The sequence below is a fragment of the Alosa alosa genome, chromosome 19 (genome assembly GCF_017589495.1).
Source record: "Alosa alosa isolate M-15738 ecotype Scorff River chromosome 19, AALO_Geno_1.1, whole genome shotgun sequence".
In the NCBI taxonomy this organism is placed as follows: domain Eukaryota; kingdom Metazoa; phylum Chordata; class Actinopteri; order Clupeiformes; family Clupeidae; genus Alosa; species Alosa alosa.
The window spans coordinates 13992151-14012150 of NC_063207.1; the positions used below are offsets into that span (position 1 = coordinate 13992151).

The window sequence follows — 20000 nt, forward strand, 5'->3', positions numbered from 1 at the left end:
ACCACTCTCTGCACTGCGGAGGATCTCTCCGTTCAGCGTGTGATTGGCGAGGAAAGTTACCTCGCCATCGCTAAGCAACAGGTTGAAGTCGGGGCCCGGCTGCTTTGGGGCCCAGATGTGGCGCACACGTGGACCCAGGATGTTGTCCCAGTAGGCAAAGGTGGCGGCCAACAGGGGACAGGGGCCGTCCACCATCACTTCTGTCTTCGCCACAGCTGGTGACTGTGGTGGACAGCCAGATGACATGGTGGCCTCACAACAACATACACACAGACCTCTTCAGGGATTAAACCCCAACGCCTTGTCTTTGTCGTGCAAATCTTCACCAGGCAGTACTTTCCAAACGCCAGGAGAACATGCAACAATGATATCCCAGGAGCATTTTCAAATCTGCAGGAAAAAATAGATTCTTACATTCAGCTTTACAGGAAGTAGGTCCAAAACAGTATTTGCCACACTAAAGTGACGGTCGGAGAGAGCCATGACAATTACAAATGTTTCCTAATGACCCCCGTGATCTCGTGACATTTTAGTTCAGGACAGGTCAATGGTTTATGGCGATGTTACCGTTCTTTAGAGTGAACAAAAACATCCAATCCTATCCCTTCCATATGTAAAATACTAAGTATAGTCTACATATTATTCTTTCATATGCGTACTGAACATATTGTAACGATGTAGATTTGGTTAATCAACTAACGCTAGCGTCTAGCGATATATTCTATGACAGAAAGGAGGTTGACGTTAGCGTACCTTGCTAATGTTAGCAGTAAGCCTGTAAACATCAACAGCTGCACAGTTTAGTCTCCTTTATCAAAACAGTAGCCTACTGAGACTAATGAAATGTCATCGTAGCACAAACGTTGCAGCGTTAAAACAAACAAAAAAATAACAATACCTCAACAGTCCAGATACCTGATACTGGAACAGTTTACAAGGTCGAAGAAGAAATCAAGTATAGTTGACTCGACAAAACAATAATAGATGTCGCCCTCTATCGATGACCGACAACATAACCTGTCTTTCCTGGAGTTGTCGCAGTGAGGCGTTGTGGTGCTGCATTGGGTTCTGCATCTCTAAATCGATATTCACTGATGCGCACTTAACTCGGAGATTGTACCAGTGCCTTTGTGAACAACTGAAAGTAGCCCGGTTGTGAACGCTAGGTGTTAAAGCCACACCCCCCAGCCCATGTCATGTGGAAGTCACATTTATTCACATTATTAGCACATCAGAGAGCCTGTGAGAGACACTTCTCGGGACTCATCATAGGCCTACATCACATTAATTCATCTAATTACACTGTTGATTGTCGGGGGGGGGGATAAGTCAAGATAATAGAAACAGTGCTACAATGCCTGATAAACATGATTATAATGTTATGTAGGCCTTACCAAATTTATACATTCCACATTAAAGATCCGGCGCCGACAAGAGTGGCAGCATGTCGAGGTAGCTCCGTGTCTTTGTGTTTCTTGAATTTCCCCTGGGGATCAATAAAGTCTATCTATCTATCTATCTATCCATCTATCTATCTATCTCATTTGAGAGATATTTTACATGCTGAAGTTTAAATTCCATCAAATATATCAACATATCATAACACCACATTCTCACTAAAATACATTGCCAAGTTTTAGGCCTGTCTATGTTCCTGCATAGTTTTGAGCCAAGGTGTATCATTTGAACTTACTTGAGACAGCATGCACTCCCTAAGATCTAGCTGTGACTTAGATGCACCTGGGAATTTTCCAACACCATGATTGCTAATTTGCATTTCAAAAATATGCCTTTCTGTGTAAAGAATTTCCCAGGTGATTCTTCACATGGCCATCAGATGAGGGAGGCATTTACTGTTGTCATGGTAACAATATAATAGGACCAATAGCAACACTCTCAGACCAGCGCCTAGCAACCGTCTCTCTGTACCTCAACAGAGCAGGTTATACACAGCAGTAGCAGAGAGGTGTGGTATGTGGATCTGACTTCTAATCCATTTAAGAGTATGCATATGTGTGAGAGAATGTATGACTTTCACCATTTACATATTTTCCAAATGTAAGTCTTCCTGCTTTATGTATGTAGATTATTTATGTAAGTGACTTTCTGTTTGAGAGAGAAGGAAGGGAAAGAAGGATGGAAGGAAAGTGAGTGAGAGAGAGAGAGGGGGAGAGAGAGAGTGTGTGTGTGTGTGTGTGTGTGTGTGTGTGTGTGTGTGTGTGTGACCCTTGAAAGCAGACTCATTGGTCTGATTAACGGTTGTCATGTTTGCTCTTTGCATAAGCTTTATCTCCGCTGGAAATGCCGTTATCTCTTCATAATTACTCTCTGGTGTGGAACACCGGATCTGCACTAGAATCCCCCACCATATCTTTCTCTATCGCTTCCTGTCTAATGCCTTCTCAAAAATAATTCTTGCAAATCCACACACATAAATTCACTCAATACCTTGGACACATAAATAGCATAGAGAGATACACACACATATCTAAGGTCAGAGAGTCATTCATATAGCCTCCATACTGTAATTGGGCAGTTTTACATAACATGATCTTCAGATTAGATTAACCCTTAAAGGTGTAGGTTTTGGAACATTCTAAATTACGCAACAATTGAAGGTTCTAAAATTCTATGTTGAATTCAATGAACCCAGATATTCTTTAGAATGTTCATTTCTCAACATTCCCGTCACACCGGTGTGACGGTACTCCTTTAAGGGTTCATCAGGCACAAGGCTGGAAACATAGGCGGCTGGTTGAAGACAAAAAGTGATACACAGGGCTAGAAACAGACAACTGGAAATAAAACCATATCACGAAAATAATGATTTGTCAATAACAATAAAAACTTAAGTATGACCAAAAACTATCACCCCATTCTCAAATGCAATGATCCTTAAACAACCCTCAATCTATGAACAAAATATTCCACTAAAAGGAAACATGTAAGTTGAGTTGAACTATTTCAGTCTCATCAATAAAATGCATTAAATTGCTCAGACTGTAAAGTGTATTAAATGTGAGACAGTGCAACAAAAAAACTATCCTTGCTTTCAGAGTGCATTTTGCCAGCCACTGGAGAGAAAATGACATGCATGGCCAGTCCTTTTGTAGTGAATTCTGACACCAACAACCAGCTTTCTTTGAATACATGCTGGAGAAATTATGAAATACACTGGTCAAAACAAAATTACACAATTATCTGACCACCCACCCCCATCCCCCCCCACACACACCAACACTGTGAAACCAACTGTTCATGATTCAGTCAGCCTTTATAAAGACTAATGGTACCTTCTAAAGCTTCACTACAGTGACTACATTTCAAGCCTAAAAGGTCAGGTTGTCATCTAATTTGATTCCGACTGGGCTTTTCCACCGTGTTGAATGGCTGATGTTTTGTCGGTGGCAGGTGACAACGGGTCAGCTCTGTCCCCTTGATCTTCATGCCCTGTGCGTTCCACTCGTTGATCACTCTTCACATTTACCCTCACGCCAGCTGGGAGACCCTCCACCTCTCTCCTCCATCAGTCTGGTTCAGAGAGAGAGAGAGAGAGAGAGACAGACAGAGACAAAGAGGCAGAGAAAGAGAGAGAGAGAGAGAGACCCTCCACCCCTCTCCTGTAACAGTCTGGTTCATAGACAGAGAGAGAGAGAAAGAGAGACAGAGAAAGAAAGAAAGAGACAGAGAGAGAGAGAGAGAAAGAGAGAGACAGAAACAGACACGTCCGTCTCTATCACTGGCATGGCGCCTCACTAAGCTCCAGTCATTAGCGGCGAGAGCTTCACCTGCGAGATCCTACAGCGCTACGGGGGGGACCTTCCACAGTGGACTCCCAGCAGGACCGGAGCACTGGAGGAGGACAGGCTAGGGCTCTGGCTCATCTGTCTGGGGTCGTCCTGAATGTCGAGGGGGATACGAGGAGGAGGGGGGATTCATGGCTCAGATAGGTTTGACACATCCAGGCCTCTCTGCTGTCTAATCTACGCCCTGTGTCCTGTCGTGTTTAATTCAGTCTGCAGCAAGCTTCTTTAACATTCTTTCGTGACATTTCGTCTTCTATGAAAAAAAATATGCAGTCAGCCTTTGGCCTCCTGATAGGTGGCGAGATAAAAAGATTATTGCTACCTTGTGCAGCATCTAGAAGCTGCTGATGACAACTGCCGAGCTGGGTGGCTGGATGGGAGCTTTTATGCGACTGTGTTTGAAGAACACGTGACCTTGGGTCTTACTTTCGAGGATGACCCAATCCCTTAGTTTCGCTGACACACACCGTGTGTGTCATCAGACGTCTCACTCTGTGTGGGAAGGGGGGGTGGGCAATTATCCAGCAGATATACGGCCCATGACCAAACCTAGCAGGTGTGTGGACAGGGTCACTCACGGCTATGTGTGGGAAGCTGTCAGCTCGGTGCACTGATTCGCGACAACGGCGAGCCATTGCTGCGGCAAGAAGTCAAGGCCTTCATTTCAGCAAGTGTGTCTGTGTCAGTTTAATCAGCGCAGCGTCTCTGGGGCGGGTGCAAATGCACAACCAGGTGTTCAGTGCCGCCCCTTTCTCTGCTGTTGACAGCTGTGATATTTCTCTGTGTGCGTATGTGTGTGTGTGTGTGTGTGTGTGTGTGTGTGTGTGTGTGTGTGTGTGTGTGTAAATCTGCGGGTGAATCAGGCTGCTTTCACTACAGCGTATGATTGGGAGACAAATGACGCTGTAGTAAAGGTATCCTGGAATGTATTCAGAGTTAGCCGCATTCATTCTGCCTAGCCTCAAAGGGCTGTGAAGAGGAGGAATGACCTTGTGTGACTGACACATACACACAAATACAAACACTCATACTCTCTCTCTTCTCTCTCTCCCTATCTCTCTCTGTCACACACACACACATGCACACACACACACATACACAGACATGCTCAAACAAAGGCAGAAATATAAATACGCACTCAGTCAAAACGTCTAAACTGGAGACGCAGCCGACACATCATTACTCGGCTCAGCGTGAGACACATTCAGCAAAACACACCATGTAATTGACTGATGTCCACTGTCATGAGCGCCTCTCAGGCGAAGGCATAAATTGGGTTGCCGGAGAGAGTGTGCTCGGCAGTGGCTTCTCTCTGAAGATGCACACTGAAACAGCAGGGTGAGGGATGGGGGGTGAGATGTCGTGTTCATACATGTAGCGATGGGTCACATCCAAGATGCGGGCCTTGCTGGTCAGACCTCCGCACTTGGAGGGTGCCTCGTTAAACACTCGATTCGGCGGCACGGCCTCGTTAAGCCGTGGTCTGTTTGTTGAGGCCCCTCGTTAAGGGCCAATTCATTAAAGCAGTTTGTCAGAGATGCTGCTGTTTCCCTTTCCCCTCTCCCGAGCACCCGGGCTGCAGGGCCATCAAGCGCAGACAGCTTCGGATGTTTCACTTCCACGTACTGGGAGTACTCGCTCATATTTATGGACTCGGCAGCTAACTGGAAACCACATTCACATAAATGAACTGCTGTTTTTGTGTGGGAGAGCAAAACCTGATACATAATAGAAATGCATGTACATTCACACGTGGACATACACACTCTCTCTATCTCGCTCTTTCTATCTCGCTCTCTCACAAACACACAAACAGACACACACAAACAGACACACACATACACTCACTCACTCACACACACACACACACACACACATATTAAATGAACCCAAGATCTAATTTCAATCACAAATAAACTGTTATTCTTCACCACATAAAAATAAACCAATACACTTAGAAGGGTATGCACAGGCAGTCACCCATACACTCATACAAACCATCTGCTATTCTTTCCAACCAGCTCAGCAGACCTGACAGAACATGGCAAGGTCGCGCAGGTTATTTTTTTGCGTCATTATGATGACACACACACGCGCACACACAATCACGCACATAACCCCCACACACACCTTAAACACAGACACACATACTCTCTCTCTCTTGCTCTCACACATACACAAGTTACATACACACACACACACACACACACACACACACACACACACACACACACACACACACACACACTACTAAAATACATAGAGGACAAAACATGAGTCACACACCTAAAAACACAGACTATTTTGGAGAGTCAATCTTGATCTCTTGCTGTTAGACAGAGAAGCCAGTCTGACACAGGGGGTTGCACGGTAGTAAAGCTGTATGCTTGAGTTTTATTTTCTTTGGAAAATATACGCAGATATTCATTTTCATGTAAAAACTTTTCGAGAGCAGCATTTGACAGAACATCAAAAAACCACACACTTAAGAAGACTTCCACTGAGGTCACAAATACAAAGTCCTTTTTTTCCCACCAAGGCAAACAAGGTCTTCACATCTTTTTTTTTTTGTCAAAACATCGTCTTTTTTTTACAACAAAATGAGAAACAACTTCCATGTTTAATCAGCTTACAGACCCAATCTGCTCAAACAGAGGGGAGCAAACTCAGAGAGCGGAACCAAACACTTTACAAATACACACCACTGCTGACACTGGATCCAACTCAATGCTTACTTTGTTCAGGGAAGACGGCTGAGTTTTTGCAGCGAAAAAGTTGCCATTTCTAGGACTTTGATAGTATATTTATATATATTATACTGATATAGATATATAGAGATATATGTGTTGTATATAAATAGAACATTTTCTCACAGTCTTACAAAGAAGTAAAAAGTCTACAACACTTCAGTTAAAGCACTCCAGCACACCCAAAGTAGAACCATACGAGTCCATAATCCGTGAGACCATCCACATTAAGAGCTGATCGTTGTGGCATCGCAGAAGACGCGCAAAACACTTTGTTTTTGGATTAAGTGTATTCGTCTGGGTAATAGACACCACAAAGTACACACGTACAATCCAAGCACACAGAGAAGGGCGCAGGGGGTGATTGCAGGACATGATCAAACCACGGGGGTTCTCAGAAAAGGTCATTCGGTTGATTAATTCACAATGCTATTTTTAATAAGCATTTAATTTTTAATTTATTTCTATGAGAATATTTTTATTCACCGAAAAGATGTCACCCTCATTTGCTTTCGAAAAATTACTTACATTTTGGGCTTCCATTATCATGAATCATAAATAGCATCATATTTATTCAAATTCTTTCAGTGTGTTAATGCTGTAAACACCTGCATATGGCAGGATAGATGTCTTTACAAAGTAGTCATTTTTAAAATGAATTACTTGTGCACCTCCAACAAAGTGGTGTCCTCAGGCGCGTTTTCTTCTCCTGTGGTCGTGAGAGAGAGATTGATTGGTTCGTTTTTTTTTGCGCTGAGCACATCGCATCTAACCCCTTGTAGTATCACACACAGAAAAACAGAAAAACAAAAAACAGCTTCGGGCAACAATTACAATCACTGTCAAAGTCCCCAAACCAGCAGGAGGTTACCTCCCAAAAATACCTGGTGTTTAACAAATGACCACTGGAGCGATGGCATCGTAGCGGCAGCTTCTTGGGCATGTTTGAGTTTAAGACATACAACAAGATTTGTCCCTCGCTTTGGGAAACCTATCTGATTCCCTCAAGCATTGTATCTCACAAACATTGCATACACAGAGATGCATATCCATTAAAGATGCACACACACACACACACATACACGCCCATACACTCACATACATAAGCACGTGCACAAGCAGACACACTCACATTCATACATATACATGTAAAGTTGTATTCCCATACACACACACACACACAAGCACACAAACAATCCAACAAACACAAACGTACATACACACGCATACATGTTCACACATTCTCTTATATCCTCACATTTCAGTGTCCTAACATTACTCATCTATGTGTGTGTGTGTGTGTTTTGGAATGTGTGTGTGTGTGTGTGTGTGTGTGTGTGTGTGTGTGTGTGTGTGTGAGAGAGTCTATGCATCAGTGAGAGTATGTTTCTCCTCTAGCTCAATCCCTAGTGGTCCCTCATAATAACCTTAAAATGGTAAACAGCTGTCTCCTCGCCCTGTTCCCAGTCATGGTAAACTTGGAGTGACTCATTTCCCTGTCCAACCCTCTTCCCTGGTCCCAACACCCCGGCTATCAGAAACCCTTTGGACCTCGTCTTCCGCACTGAACCTTTAATCAGCCGACACACTGAGGCCACCACCACCCTCACACACACTCCACACTCGTCTGCCCTGACTCCATGGCAAGACTCAGGCACGCATGCTCCTCTTTCACAATTCACTGCCAAATATGTACTCATCGAACACGCCCAGGCCAGGGCCCCCTGCGGCCTTCCTAAAGGGGGGGTGGGGGGGGGGGCGTGGAGCTGCTCAGATCATTTTCATGTTGACCCGTCGTGGCCCGCTGGTCTCGGGCAGCTCGTTGCCGCCGGCCTTGCGCTTGCGCGGCACATACTGGATGTCCACACTTCCCCGGTGTTTGCCCTTGCCGCGGCTCCAGGCGAACAGCAGCAGGAAGCAGAAGAGGACCACTCCCAGGAAGCTGAGGCAGCCCATCGCCGTGGAGACCAGGATGGTGGTGAAGTCCAGGGCCACGCGCACGCGGGCGTAGCGGTCCGTGCTGTTGCCGTGCAGTGAGGCGTTGTGGGCAGCGCCGTCACCGTTGCCATGGTAGTCTGCGTCCTGGTAGTCGTAGTGCAGGCTGCGGTTGGCGAGTAGGGCGCGGTCTCGGGCTGGCAGGCTCTTGACAGCCAGCGAGGCAGACAGGCTGGCGTTGCCCGCTGGGTTGGATGCCACGCACACGTAGATGCCGCTGTCCTGCCGTTCGGCCACACGCACCTCCAGGGAGCCGTCGGCGTGGACGACCACGCGGCCTGTGCTCTTGGTGGTCAGGTGGCGGCGGCTGGGCGTCACCCAGGAGACGGTGGGCGGCGGCGCGCCGTCTGCACTGCAGTTGAGCCACGCGCGCTGACCCTCCTCCACCTGGACCGGCTGCGTGGCCACGGCGATGACGCGAGGCTTGGTGCAGACCACCAGCCGCACCAGCTGCGCGCTGGACCAAACCTCGCGCAGGCTCTTGGACGCCAGCGACGCGGGGGCGCTGCACTTGGGCGGCATGTCGTCCGGCGTTGGGCTCCGCTTGTCGACCGACGTGTGGAGGAGCGGCGGCGCCCTCTGCAGGAGCCAGCGTAGGCGGCAGTCGCACACCAGCGGGTTGCGGCCGATCCTCAGCGTCTGCAGGCTCAGGTCGTGGCCCTCAGGGAAGGCCGCACGCTCCAGTGTGGCCAGCCGGTTGGACGAGACGTCCAGCATCCGGAGCGACGGCGCGCCCAGGAAGGCGTCGGGCTCGATTCGCTCCAGTGCGGCCGAGCGCAGGTGAAGCTCCTCCAGCCTGGCCAGCCCTCGGAGCCCCCCCGCCCGCAGCACACGCACCCGGCTGTGGGACAGGTTCAGGAACGTGAGGTGCCGCAGGTGACCCAGCGTGGGCACGGTCGACAGGTTGGTCTGCGTGATGGCCAGCATGGTGAGGTTGAGTCCGAGGAACGCCGGGCTGGGCAACGCCTCCAGCAGCGGCAGGCGCTCCAGCATCAGGTGGCGGAGTCGCGGCATGTTCCGGAAGGCGCGGCGGCACCTCGGCCACGCTGGCCAGCTGGCTCAGCCGCAGCGTCTCCAGGGCGCGCAGCTGCGCCAACGCCTGACCGGGGATGGCCGACAGGTTGCAGCGCTCCAGCGTCAGCTGCCGCAGCGAGAGCAGACCGCTGAAGGCCCGCGGCGCCACGAACACCAGCTCGTTGTCGCTCAGCTCCAGCGTCTCCAGGTGCTGCTGCTCCTCGAAGGCACCGTCCAGCAGGATGACCAGCTTGTTCTGGCTCAGGTCCAGCAGCCGCAGCTCGCCAAGGCCAGCCAGCGCGTCGCGCGGGAGCAGGGTCAGTTGGTTGCCGCGGAGGCGCAGCGCCCGCATGCGCGGCTGAGCGCGGAAGCTTCCGGGCTCCACCGAGGCGAGCAGGTTGGCGCTCAGGTCCAGGTCCTCCAGCTGCTGCAGCTGGGAGAAGTTTTGCGGCGCCAGGCTACGCAGGCGGTTCTTGCTCAGGTCCAGCAGGCGCGTCTCGATGGGGATGCCCTCGGGAACGGTGGCCAGCTTCCGCCGGTGGCACGAGACCGAGCGCGTGGGCACCGAGCACTCACAACGGGCGGGGCAGCCGCCCACCGGGCCCGGGCACACGAGTGCGACCAGGAGAAGGAGAGCCGGCAGGAGGCGGGAGAGGAGGAGGATGAAGGAGGAGGAGGAGGAGAAGCGAGCTGGAACACATGAGGCCAGAGAGAGCACCATGACCAGATAGACCTGCAGTAGAAAAGAGAGGGAAGGAGGGAGGGAAGGAAGGAGAACAAAAGGAGAGAGAAAGGGAAAAGGATAAGAAAGAGAGGGAGAACAGAGGGAAAGGGAAAGACAGGTGAAGAACGACAGAGAGGTAAAGGGTGTGGGGGGAGGTAAAGGAGGGGGAATGAGAGAGGGAGAGGAAGAGGAAAGGAGAGGCAGAAAAAAAGACAAGAAGATCAGATCAGTGAAGGCTTCCATTACACGAGAGATTAAAATAAGAGCGGAGAGCGGAGGAGCAAATGGGCAAATGACAGGGAGCAGAGAGATCTGTATCAAACATCACAGTCATCAGAATCACAGAGAGAGAGAGAGAGAGAGAGAGAGAGAGAGAGAGAGAGAGAGAGAGAGAGAGAGAGAGAGAGAGAGAGCAAATGAAAGAGAGCAAAGCAGTGAGGGAGCGAATGAGAGCCCATATAAGCTAAAAGCCTCTATTTCACAGGAGAGCTGAAGGCTGAGGCAGAGGCAAAGATAATGAGAGGGATAACAAGTGATTGGTATTAGAAGCACAGGGCAGAGAGAGACAGAGGAAAGAAGAGTAGAAAAGATGAGAGAGGAAAAGAGAGAGGGGGGGAGTGGAGAGAGAGCAGATGGAGGAGGATGGTGTAGCTGAAGGCAGTGGAACGGGGCAGGCATGGTCGTGCTCCTGTAACGAAGGCTCATACGCACACATAAACACACATCCAAGAACGAAGTCACATGCGCAGACACACTCCCCTCTCCTTCCTGAGTCTTCCCTTTCTGTAAGCCGTTGCTTGCTTATTCCTTGCTGTGACAGGCCCTGCGGTGTATATTGATTGCCACACAGACACACACACAGACACACACACACACACGTCGAACAGACTTCGCCAAACACGCGGTTGCCATGGCAATCCCACGCTCCTTCATCTCCAGCATTACTGAGCCAATCAGAGCGCAGGCATTCCACAGGTCCACAGACACACCAAAAGACGAGAGAGAGCCACAATAGCTTCAAGTGCTCTGCAAAGATTAGACTTATTTTTTAATCATGCCTCGAAGCTTTAGGTCAATGACTCTCAGCAGTAATTAATACAACAGCAGTAGCATATCACGAAGCCTCAATGAAAAGAATGATTAATGTTGCATAATGACACAGCTATCTCTTTGCCCTCCCGAGAGACATTTTCACCTTAAACACATCTGACATGCAGCAAAGTAGAGCCGCATCACTCAGAATATCAACAACATGAGTTTTAGCGCGGTCTGACCCAGTCTTGTCATGTTGGCCGATCGAATCTAGGTCTGCAGACTAAAGACCGGAGACCGTGAAAGAGACGAGAGTGAGGCTGGGTGTGCATTTGGAGGCACAACACTACAGGGGCCGCGACAGGATTATAGGAAGAGAAGAGGAAAAGATTTCAGCCAAGCGGAGATTGATTATGGGCGCTGGCGACAGCTACACAAAGAGCAAATGGGCCTGGAATTTACACCTAGATGAGTTAAGAAAAAAGCAATTCAAAGACAGATTTATAATTTTTCTTTCCCCTCTTTTTGAAAAGCAAGGCAGCAGACAAGACTGATAATGAGGTCTCAATGTGAGCCACATGTGTGTATGTGTGTGTGTGTGTGTGTGTGTGTGTGTGTGTGTGTGTGTGTGTGTGCATGCGAACACTAATAAGGCCGCCCATTAAAATGCTGCTTCCATCGATTCAACTGAATTCAGATAGAATCGCACAAGAATTCCCAAGAGGTGCTGTCCAACAAGGACATGAGGCTTCAGCGCAGCAGAGTTTCTGGCTGGGGATAACACTTGTTTTCTCTTGGGAGAGCAAGACAGCTAGATTGTTAGGATGGACTAATAATCCTGAACCTGCCCAAATGAATCTTGTTTCTGTTATTGGAATAGTGAAAAAGGGTTAGGATATTCCTGTCATACAAATCTACAAAAGTCACTATGATGGACAGTTTTGTGAAGTGATGTGAGACACTATAGGTGTAACTGAAGTATCATAGCTCAGAGTGTTGTTCCTCAACAGAAGAGCATGGCATTAGAATCAACTCTCCCCATTTGACAGGTATATCTGATTCAATGACGAACTGCCTCTCTTAGAATCACGCTTCAAAGACAGAGAGACATAGCTGGCCAGGCTTTGCCATTCTGAGTCATTTTACAAACAAACATCTTCAAAGAAAAAAGATCCGCCATCTTCCAAAAGAGCGATGACTGTGCAGAGTAGGAGGGGAAGATGGAAGGGGAGGTAGAGGATGTGTTCATCAGCACCGTGAGCTTTATATAAGTAAAGACTGAAAAGCAGATTTCTTCCCTCTTTGTCTGCCCGGAATTCTGATGTCTCGACCTCCCTTTAACTCAGACAAGGGATCTCAACAGCCATGTCAATAATCCTCTCAATATTCAGCCATCGTATGGATTTTAGCCAGATTTCAGAGGCTCTAAACTCTGCAGCCTTCTGCTGTTAAATTTGTCTACTGTTGGAGCCGCAATCTTGCATTTTTCATTATTTCAGTCTCTGCTCTACTGCTGTGCAGGGAAGAGCTTTTTGTTAGGCCGCTATACCAAAGTTGCTCCCCCTGATGTTTGAAGCCTCATTTGTATTTTTTGCGTTGGATAAAAGCAAAATGAATAAATGTCGGTACGCCGGTGAATGATAGATGAGCAGCCCCTGAGAGATGCAAAGGTTTTTTTTTAAGTGTTCCTCAGATGTCTTTCAGATGGTGATCTGAGCAGCTTGCTGGCGTTCATTGACTTGATGTTTGCACTCCATCCTCCTTGGACGAGGGTGACAAACGTCACATTAGATAAACCAGTCGGTCGTAAGATGTACACTTACATTATGCATGTATTTGATAATTTGGCTGGCACTTTCATCCCATGCAGGCCTGAGCAACAAACCAACATGAAGAGGGATCTTTATCACCTGCCAACATCATAACAGTATTAATATGTAATGAAAATGTGTATAAATACATGTACATGTATAGGTCAGCCTTAAGTTAAGTTGAAAATTATTTTCATTAAAAAAAAATTAGTCTGAACCTATGCCTTGGTTAGAGCTGCAACGGTTGAATTATGAAGATGGGAGAATTACTTACTGTATGTCTATTGACTTATAGTTAAGCAATACTATTAAAACTGAATTATCTGCCAGTTTTATCTGGATTATCTGATGCAGTCATTAAGTCTCTGATAATTATCATGTTATTACGTTAACATCCTATTACGTTATCGTCTGATTACATTGCACCATCGGAAACCGAATACATTAATGATAAGGATTAGACTCAGCTATTGCTGCTGGTTTAAAGAGCTGGAACGACAAGGGAAGCCAAATCTGGTTCCATTGAAGGGTCTTATGGCCTTTAAGTTTAATTAGCATGGTTTGTTCATCCTATTCGGATCAATGGAGTTTGTTCAAAATGACTCAATTTCCTTGTTTTCATTGACCTGTTTGTGTAGTTGCTTCTCTATCAGTTAAGATAAATGTCTTTAGGATTTGAGAATTTAATGAAAATCAGGTTACTCAATTTCACACAAAAGGATTTTTGGAACACAGCATTATTTTTTGGGGAATATAATATAGCAAATTTGATATTCTGCACTTTTATTAAGAAAATGTAGTCAGTATTTTTGGGGAAGGCAACTGTTTTTGACACATGGGCCAGTCATCAGATGTGGTTTTGGGGTGGGCTCTTTTCTGGTGAACGCAGCACAGATGCAGCAGCACCACCATATTCTCCACCAGCAAGCATTTCACTTAAATGTTACAGCATTGCACCACCCTCTTGCTGCCAGATCAACTGGGGCATGTCTCTCAGTTTCACACGCACACACACACCGCACACACGCACGGGCGACACACACACACACACACACACACACACACACACACACGTGTGCACACACACACACACACACACACACACACACACACACGTGTGCACACACACACACACACACACACACACACACACATACACACACACACACACACACACACAATCACACACACATACATTTTCACACAATCACACCTTCCATACTTTCCCTTCCCCTCTCTCTCTCTATTTGTCTGTCAGTAGGTGGTCTCTTGGAATAAAGGCTTGTAACAAAATTAAGCCGTGAGCCACTGCAGTCAGCACACCGTCCTGCAGTTCATTAGACCGCCAGCTTGTCTGGGCAGGCTGACTTTATTAAAGTTTTAATAAGTTGATAATGTAATTTATTCTCACTATGGCATGCAGCATGGAGAGACGATTCGGTGCGAAAGTCCGTCTGTTGTAATGATGTGACTCAAGTCTGATGAACATCTATTCACTGTTGTCTGTGAAGCCCCACGTGCCATAAATTAATCATCGTGTTTAAATGCGTTGCACATAGACTAAGGCACGTATTACAGACGCACACATCTTTTTGTACAGCACATAGACACATGTTATGACGTACACAGATATTGGCTTGCTAACGCATACACAGCTGAGCACGGCTTTTGTACAAAGAGTGCTTGAGGAGGCGTAGGCATTAGGCGCTCTGTGTATTGGGCCCAGATAACCTGTCAGAGATTTACATGCACCCTCTCTTCCTGGGACCTAGATCAGTTTCATTCTCCCTCCCTCCCTCTCTCTTTCTCTCTCTCTCTCTCTCTCTCTCTCTCTCTCTCTCACACATCCTTCCTCACCCACAGAAACACACACACACTAACACCCTCTATCGCTTCCTCACACATACAAACACATAGACAGACACACACACACACACACACACACACACACTCTCACTCTCACTCTCGCTGTGTTCTGCATTCAGATGTCTGTATTAAAATCTTCAAATCTCGCAGTTGACAAAATTGGACATGCCATTTCCATCCTTAAATGCCCTCCTAATTTTCTGAATGCTAGCGTAATTTGTGTGTGTGACTGTCTGTCTGTGTGTGTGTGTGTGTGTGTGTGTGTAGAATCTCTCCAGCCTTTAGGAATATAAAACAGATGAACAGCTTCATCGGTGTCGGCAGGTGCACCAGACACCGATCACTCGTCTGTCTCCCTCTCTCTGCCTCCTCCAGCAGAGGTAGCGTCTGAAGGTTCAATTTTCTGCAACTTCGAGGACATTCTGTAGATTAAGTTTAGCTAATTTTAGTCAAGCTAATTTTAGCCTCATCCATTTTTCATTGAATGAAACCATCACAGCCACCAGAAGCCAAGCGCCACATATCCCACTGGACCCTATGGCAGAAATACTGAGCATGAGACTCTGTGTGTGTGTGTGTGGGATGTGTGTGTGTGTGCACATCGGTTTTACAGGGAGGGTGAGACAGAGAGAGTTTGTAATTTGAGCAGATGCATTCTTTAGTGGGTATCGGTTTCTCTGAGTCTTAACTATGTGTAATGTGTGAGAATGTAGAGGTGCGAAAGGAACTGCCTATAGGCTTGCTTGCATGTGTGTGTGTGTGTGTGTGTGTGTGTGTGTGTGTGTGTGTGTGTGTGTGTGTGTGTGTGTGTGTTGAAAGTGTTAAACATGTGAAACATATCCAGCACAATAAAGTAAATCTGCTAGATGTCAGCCCCCCAGCAATCAATATATGCTCCTCTTGCAATTAAAAACTATGGATTCTGGATAACCCTAACTATACCACAGATAGACACACAATAAAGTAAACCCTCTTGACTCTGAAGGAACAACTGATCACAAAGGTTACTTGATATTGTGTTTAAATGTCTGTGTATCTGTGAGTGTAAGAGTGTGTGTGTGTGTGTGTGTATGTGGTGTATGTATTTGTGTGAGTGAGTCCAACTCAGTGTATGACCTTGGTCCCTGGAGGTCTTCTAACATGTTCATGTTTAATTCACTGAAACACTATGATAACATGAACTACATATCAGATGTGTTTTATATATACATCTCTAAATATAGAGTCTTTCTCTGGAGGCATGCTGCCTGCCTGACTTCCGTTTTGTGTCTTTATTTTGAAATGTTTCTCTCCTCTTTTCATCTATCTCCACTTCTTTCTTTCCCTTCTCAGATATGGAGATCTCACTTCTGGATATGTCACTTCTGTGATCATTCTCCACTTTTATAAGCTGCCTCAATACTTCCTAAGAGAACAATAAACATCCATGGTAACCCATATCTGTGGAAAAGCAATGGCGCTGCCAATCAACTCCTTATCTAAGCGTTTTCCTACTTTCAAGTGATTTGCGAGAGCACGTTTTGTGTACGAGTGTGTGTTGTGTGCAAGTGTGTGTGTGTGCGTGCAAATATGTCACAGCCTGGGGGTTCAGGTGATATTTCTCTGGAGTTTTTAATAAACTCTGTAGCTGCAGAAAAAAGGAGGCCTGTCTGAATGTATTTAACAGAAGAGCTATCTCTCAGTGTGCAGCTGTGATTTTGGTCATTGTGAGAATAACTCTCTCCCTCTCTCTCTGTCTCTGTGTGTGTGTGTGTGTGTGTATGAAGATGTTTATGGAAGAGAGAGAGAGACAGACAGAGATAAATGTGTGTGAAAAGGTGTGAGTGTTGCGTTTGAACATCTCGGGGTGTAAATGGGTGAGTGAGCTGGAAGAGGGGAAGCTTCAATGAAGGGAGTTCAGCAAGATGAATGTGCTGCAATAAAGCAGCGTTCCTCAATGGACATCCTAATGGGCTTAACGGTAATGAATTTATGTGTTCCTGAGGAGGTGATACATGCAGACGGACAGAGAGAAAGGATAGGAGGGACATGGGGGGGGGGGCTCAGGAAAATGTAGACCCGTGAAGAGCCTGATGATAATTCTGCTGTTGAATTTGGTCTCGAGATCAAAGGAATACGAAAAAGTTTCTCGCCTCATCTTTTTTTCCCTCTCTCTCTCTCTGTTCACTTCTCACCCACACCCCCCAATCTCTCACGCATACTTCAAGTGATATCTCACCCAAGGAATTTCCTCAAAGATAGCATTGGGCGTGGTAATTCATACTTTCATCATGTAGCATTAGCTGCAAGTGACCTTTTATAGCAGTGTAACATAATTTAATCAAATTTTATACCCAAGGAGATTACACATCTCCATAAATGACCTTATCATATCCTTTACAAAATGACTTTAGATAGGATTATGTGTGGAATCTGTCCTACCTCAATGGCAAATATTTTCAGATCATAATATTATAACAGCAAGTGAAATGCTATGAGTGGGAAGACACTTTTTGAATAATCAGAGTATTCAAATGCAAGAAAAAGTGTTTTAGGCTAGATGTATCTTTGTATTTTAAACAGTAAGGGTACTGGTTTGCTCTTTCCCTCTCTCTTCCTTTCATACATACACACTAATTCACATAAACAGAGAGAGCAAGAGAGGGAGACCGAGGGAGAGAGAGAGAGAGACAGACAGCGAGAAGGAGGGAGGGGGGGTAACCAAATTCGAGTAGCACAAACATCTGCTGGTATAATAAGACGGCCATCACAAAATATTGGTAATGTGTGTGCAGTCACGTATGTGTGTCCAGCAGAATTATATCTGCTGATGATTCTGGTTTTGTGTGTGATTTTGAATACTCATGCAAACAGGTGCATGCATGCACTCTGGTTTCAGGACAAGCACACAAGGATCCAAAATATTACATTTGTACATGAATGTGTGTGTGTGTGTGTGTGTGTGTGTGTGTGTGTGTGTGTGTGTGTGTGTTAGAGAGAGAGAGAGAGAGAGAGTGTTTGTGTGTGTGTGTGTTATTTGTTGTTTTCTTGTTGATTGACAAGCTGAATGCTCCTAGACATTAACATACACACACACACACACACACACACACACACACACACACACACACACAGGCATAGACTCATGTCTGATGAGCCAAATGCCTCCAGACATCAACTCTGCAATGCTAATTAACCCCGCAGGCAAAATGCTACCGCAAGGCGCTAACCCTCACCTCTCAATCACACATAGACCCAAGCACACAAACAGGGCAAACACCTACTCTCTCTCTCTCTCTCTCTCACACACACACACACACACACACACACACACACACACACACACACAGAGAGAGACTTGTAGGTACAGAAACTCTGTTTCTCCCTCTCTCTATCTCTGATATATATAATATATATATACATACATCATCATCATTCAAATACATGCAATTACACAAACACATACACATACATGCACACAGACATGCAAAAATCATATGCCACACAGTTGTATTTCATTAATAAGTGATGGAAACACAGAGGAAACCAGTTGCATCCTGCTGCACAGACGGGTTGAATGACAGAGACATCCACACATACATATTCAAACGAGAGAATAAAACATGGTAATGAATGCACATAATGCAGATTGTGAGTCGGTCAGTTATCAGGAATCTGCAAATGTTGTGCAAGAGCGCCACACACTAATAAGAGACCGCAACTGTTCATTCATACACACACTCACACACACATTAATATAAAATCATATACAATATTTACAATGCAAAAATGCACACACACAAGCACACACAAACAAACACTAATATAAAATCATATACAATATTCACAATGTAAAAATGCACACACACACACACACACACACACACACACACACACACACACACACACACACACATCTCTGTCAGCAGTGACAGTATTTGAGCTGCATTTATTTGGCAGATGTTCACAGACACATGGGGATAAAAAAGAGCATGACATGGACCTTGCTAAATAAATTAATGTTATGCATGTGAAGAATACTAAAGAAATCATAAAAGTAATGCAAATAAAAAATGACATGCTAACAGTTGCATTCGCATGAATCAACACTGGCCAAAGATTGCAGTAAGCTTTCAAACAAACAAGAGAGATCTCTCACTTTTGGCTTTGATCTTCTTGCGCACAGAGCTGCACCCTCTTTTTAAAGGTCGTAGCTCATTACCATAGAGTCTCTCTGAGCTGGCAGGGAGAGAACACAGAAAACAATGCAACAGTTTCCCCGCCAACAGATACTCATACACACACACACACACACACACACATACACATATGCACACACCCTCACACACATTCATGTGAGCACACGCAAACACAATTTCAGAATTTACTGCACAGGTTGTGAGCCATCCTGACTATAGCAAATTCCCTTATTTTATTTGTTTTACAAAGGCGCTGTAAACCCAGTAAATTATGAATGTACTCTTTTCAAATTACCCAGATGCTCACATGAAATTGAAGCGCCAGATTTTGTGGTAGCTTAATGACTCAAGAGTATATTCAAACTAAATATTTCAATCCATTATAAATATCCTGTCACAAAATTAATCACAGACTTGCTGTAAGGAGTCAGGAGGACTTATGTTTTGTAGACAGTCATTCAAAATGGGATGTGAGTATATGAGTTTGGGAATATGGTGAGGAAATGTACTGCAAATGGATCTCTCTCTCTCTCTCTCATGCATAAAATTGGCATAAAATCTGTTCACAACACTCACACTGCCAGCCCCACAAGAGGGCACATTATACCCTGACTCTTGATTTGTCTAGACGGTAGAAATTTGCACTTGCATTTGTCTCCTTACATTCTATGTTATCTCTCTCTCACACTCACACACACACACACACACACACACACACACACACACACACACACACACACACACACACACACACAGACAAACACAAACATAAACACACTCATAGACAGGTATAGAGCCTGGAGGAAGAGCTCGCTCACCTAACACAC

At 45.8% G+C, this 20000-nt stretch overlaps 2 protein-coding genes across 4 annotated transcripts in view; both read right to left on the minus strand.

Moving 5' to 3' along the window:
* The window catches only part of c9orf72 (C9orf72-SMCR8 complex subunit), a 6947-nt gene extending 5150 nt beyond the window's left edge, over positions 1–1797 (minus strand). Inside the window, exons 1-2 of one of the 3 annotated variants that reach the window (XM_048227728.1) lie at positions 1694–1797; positions 1–390 (exon numbers count right to left, since the gene is read on the minus strand). The exon at positions 1–390 is cut by the window's left edge and continues 210 nt beyond it. In XM_048227728.1, the coding sequence (XP_048083685.1) occupies positions 1–246 (246 nt within the window). In that variant the 5' untranslated portion in view covers positions 247–390; positions 1694–1797. The other 2 variants (XM_048227727.1, XM_048227726.1) reach the window with 2 other exon arrangements.
* Positions 1798–6169: 4372 nt separating this feature from the next.
* lingo2b (leucine rich repeat and Ig domain containing 2b) overlaps positions 6170–20000 on the minus strand; it is a 15525-nt gene continuing 1694 nt past the window's right edge. Inside the window, 3 exon segments of the mRNA XM_048228876.1 lie at positions 6170–9578; positions 9580–10295; positions 19134–19213. Of these exon segments, the coding sequence (XP_048084833.1) occupies positions 8324–9578; positions 9580–10283 (1959 nt within the window). The 5' untranslated portion in view covers positions 10284–10295; positions 19134–19213 and the 3' untranslated portion in view covers positions 6170–8323.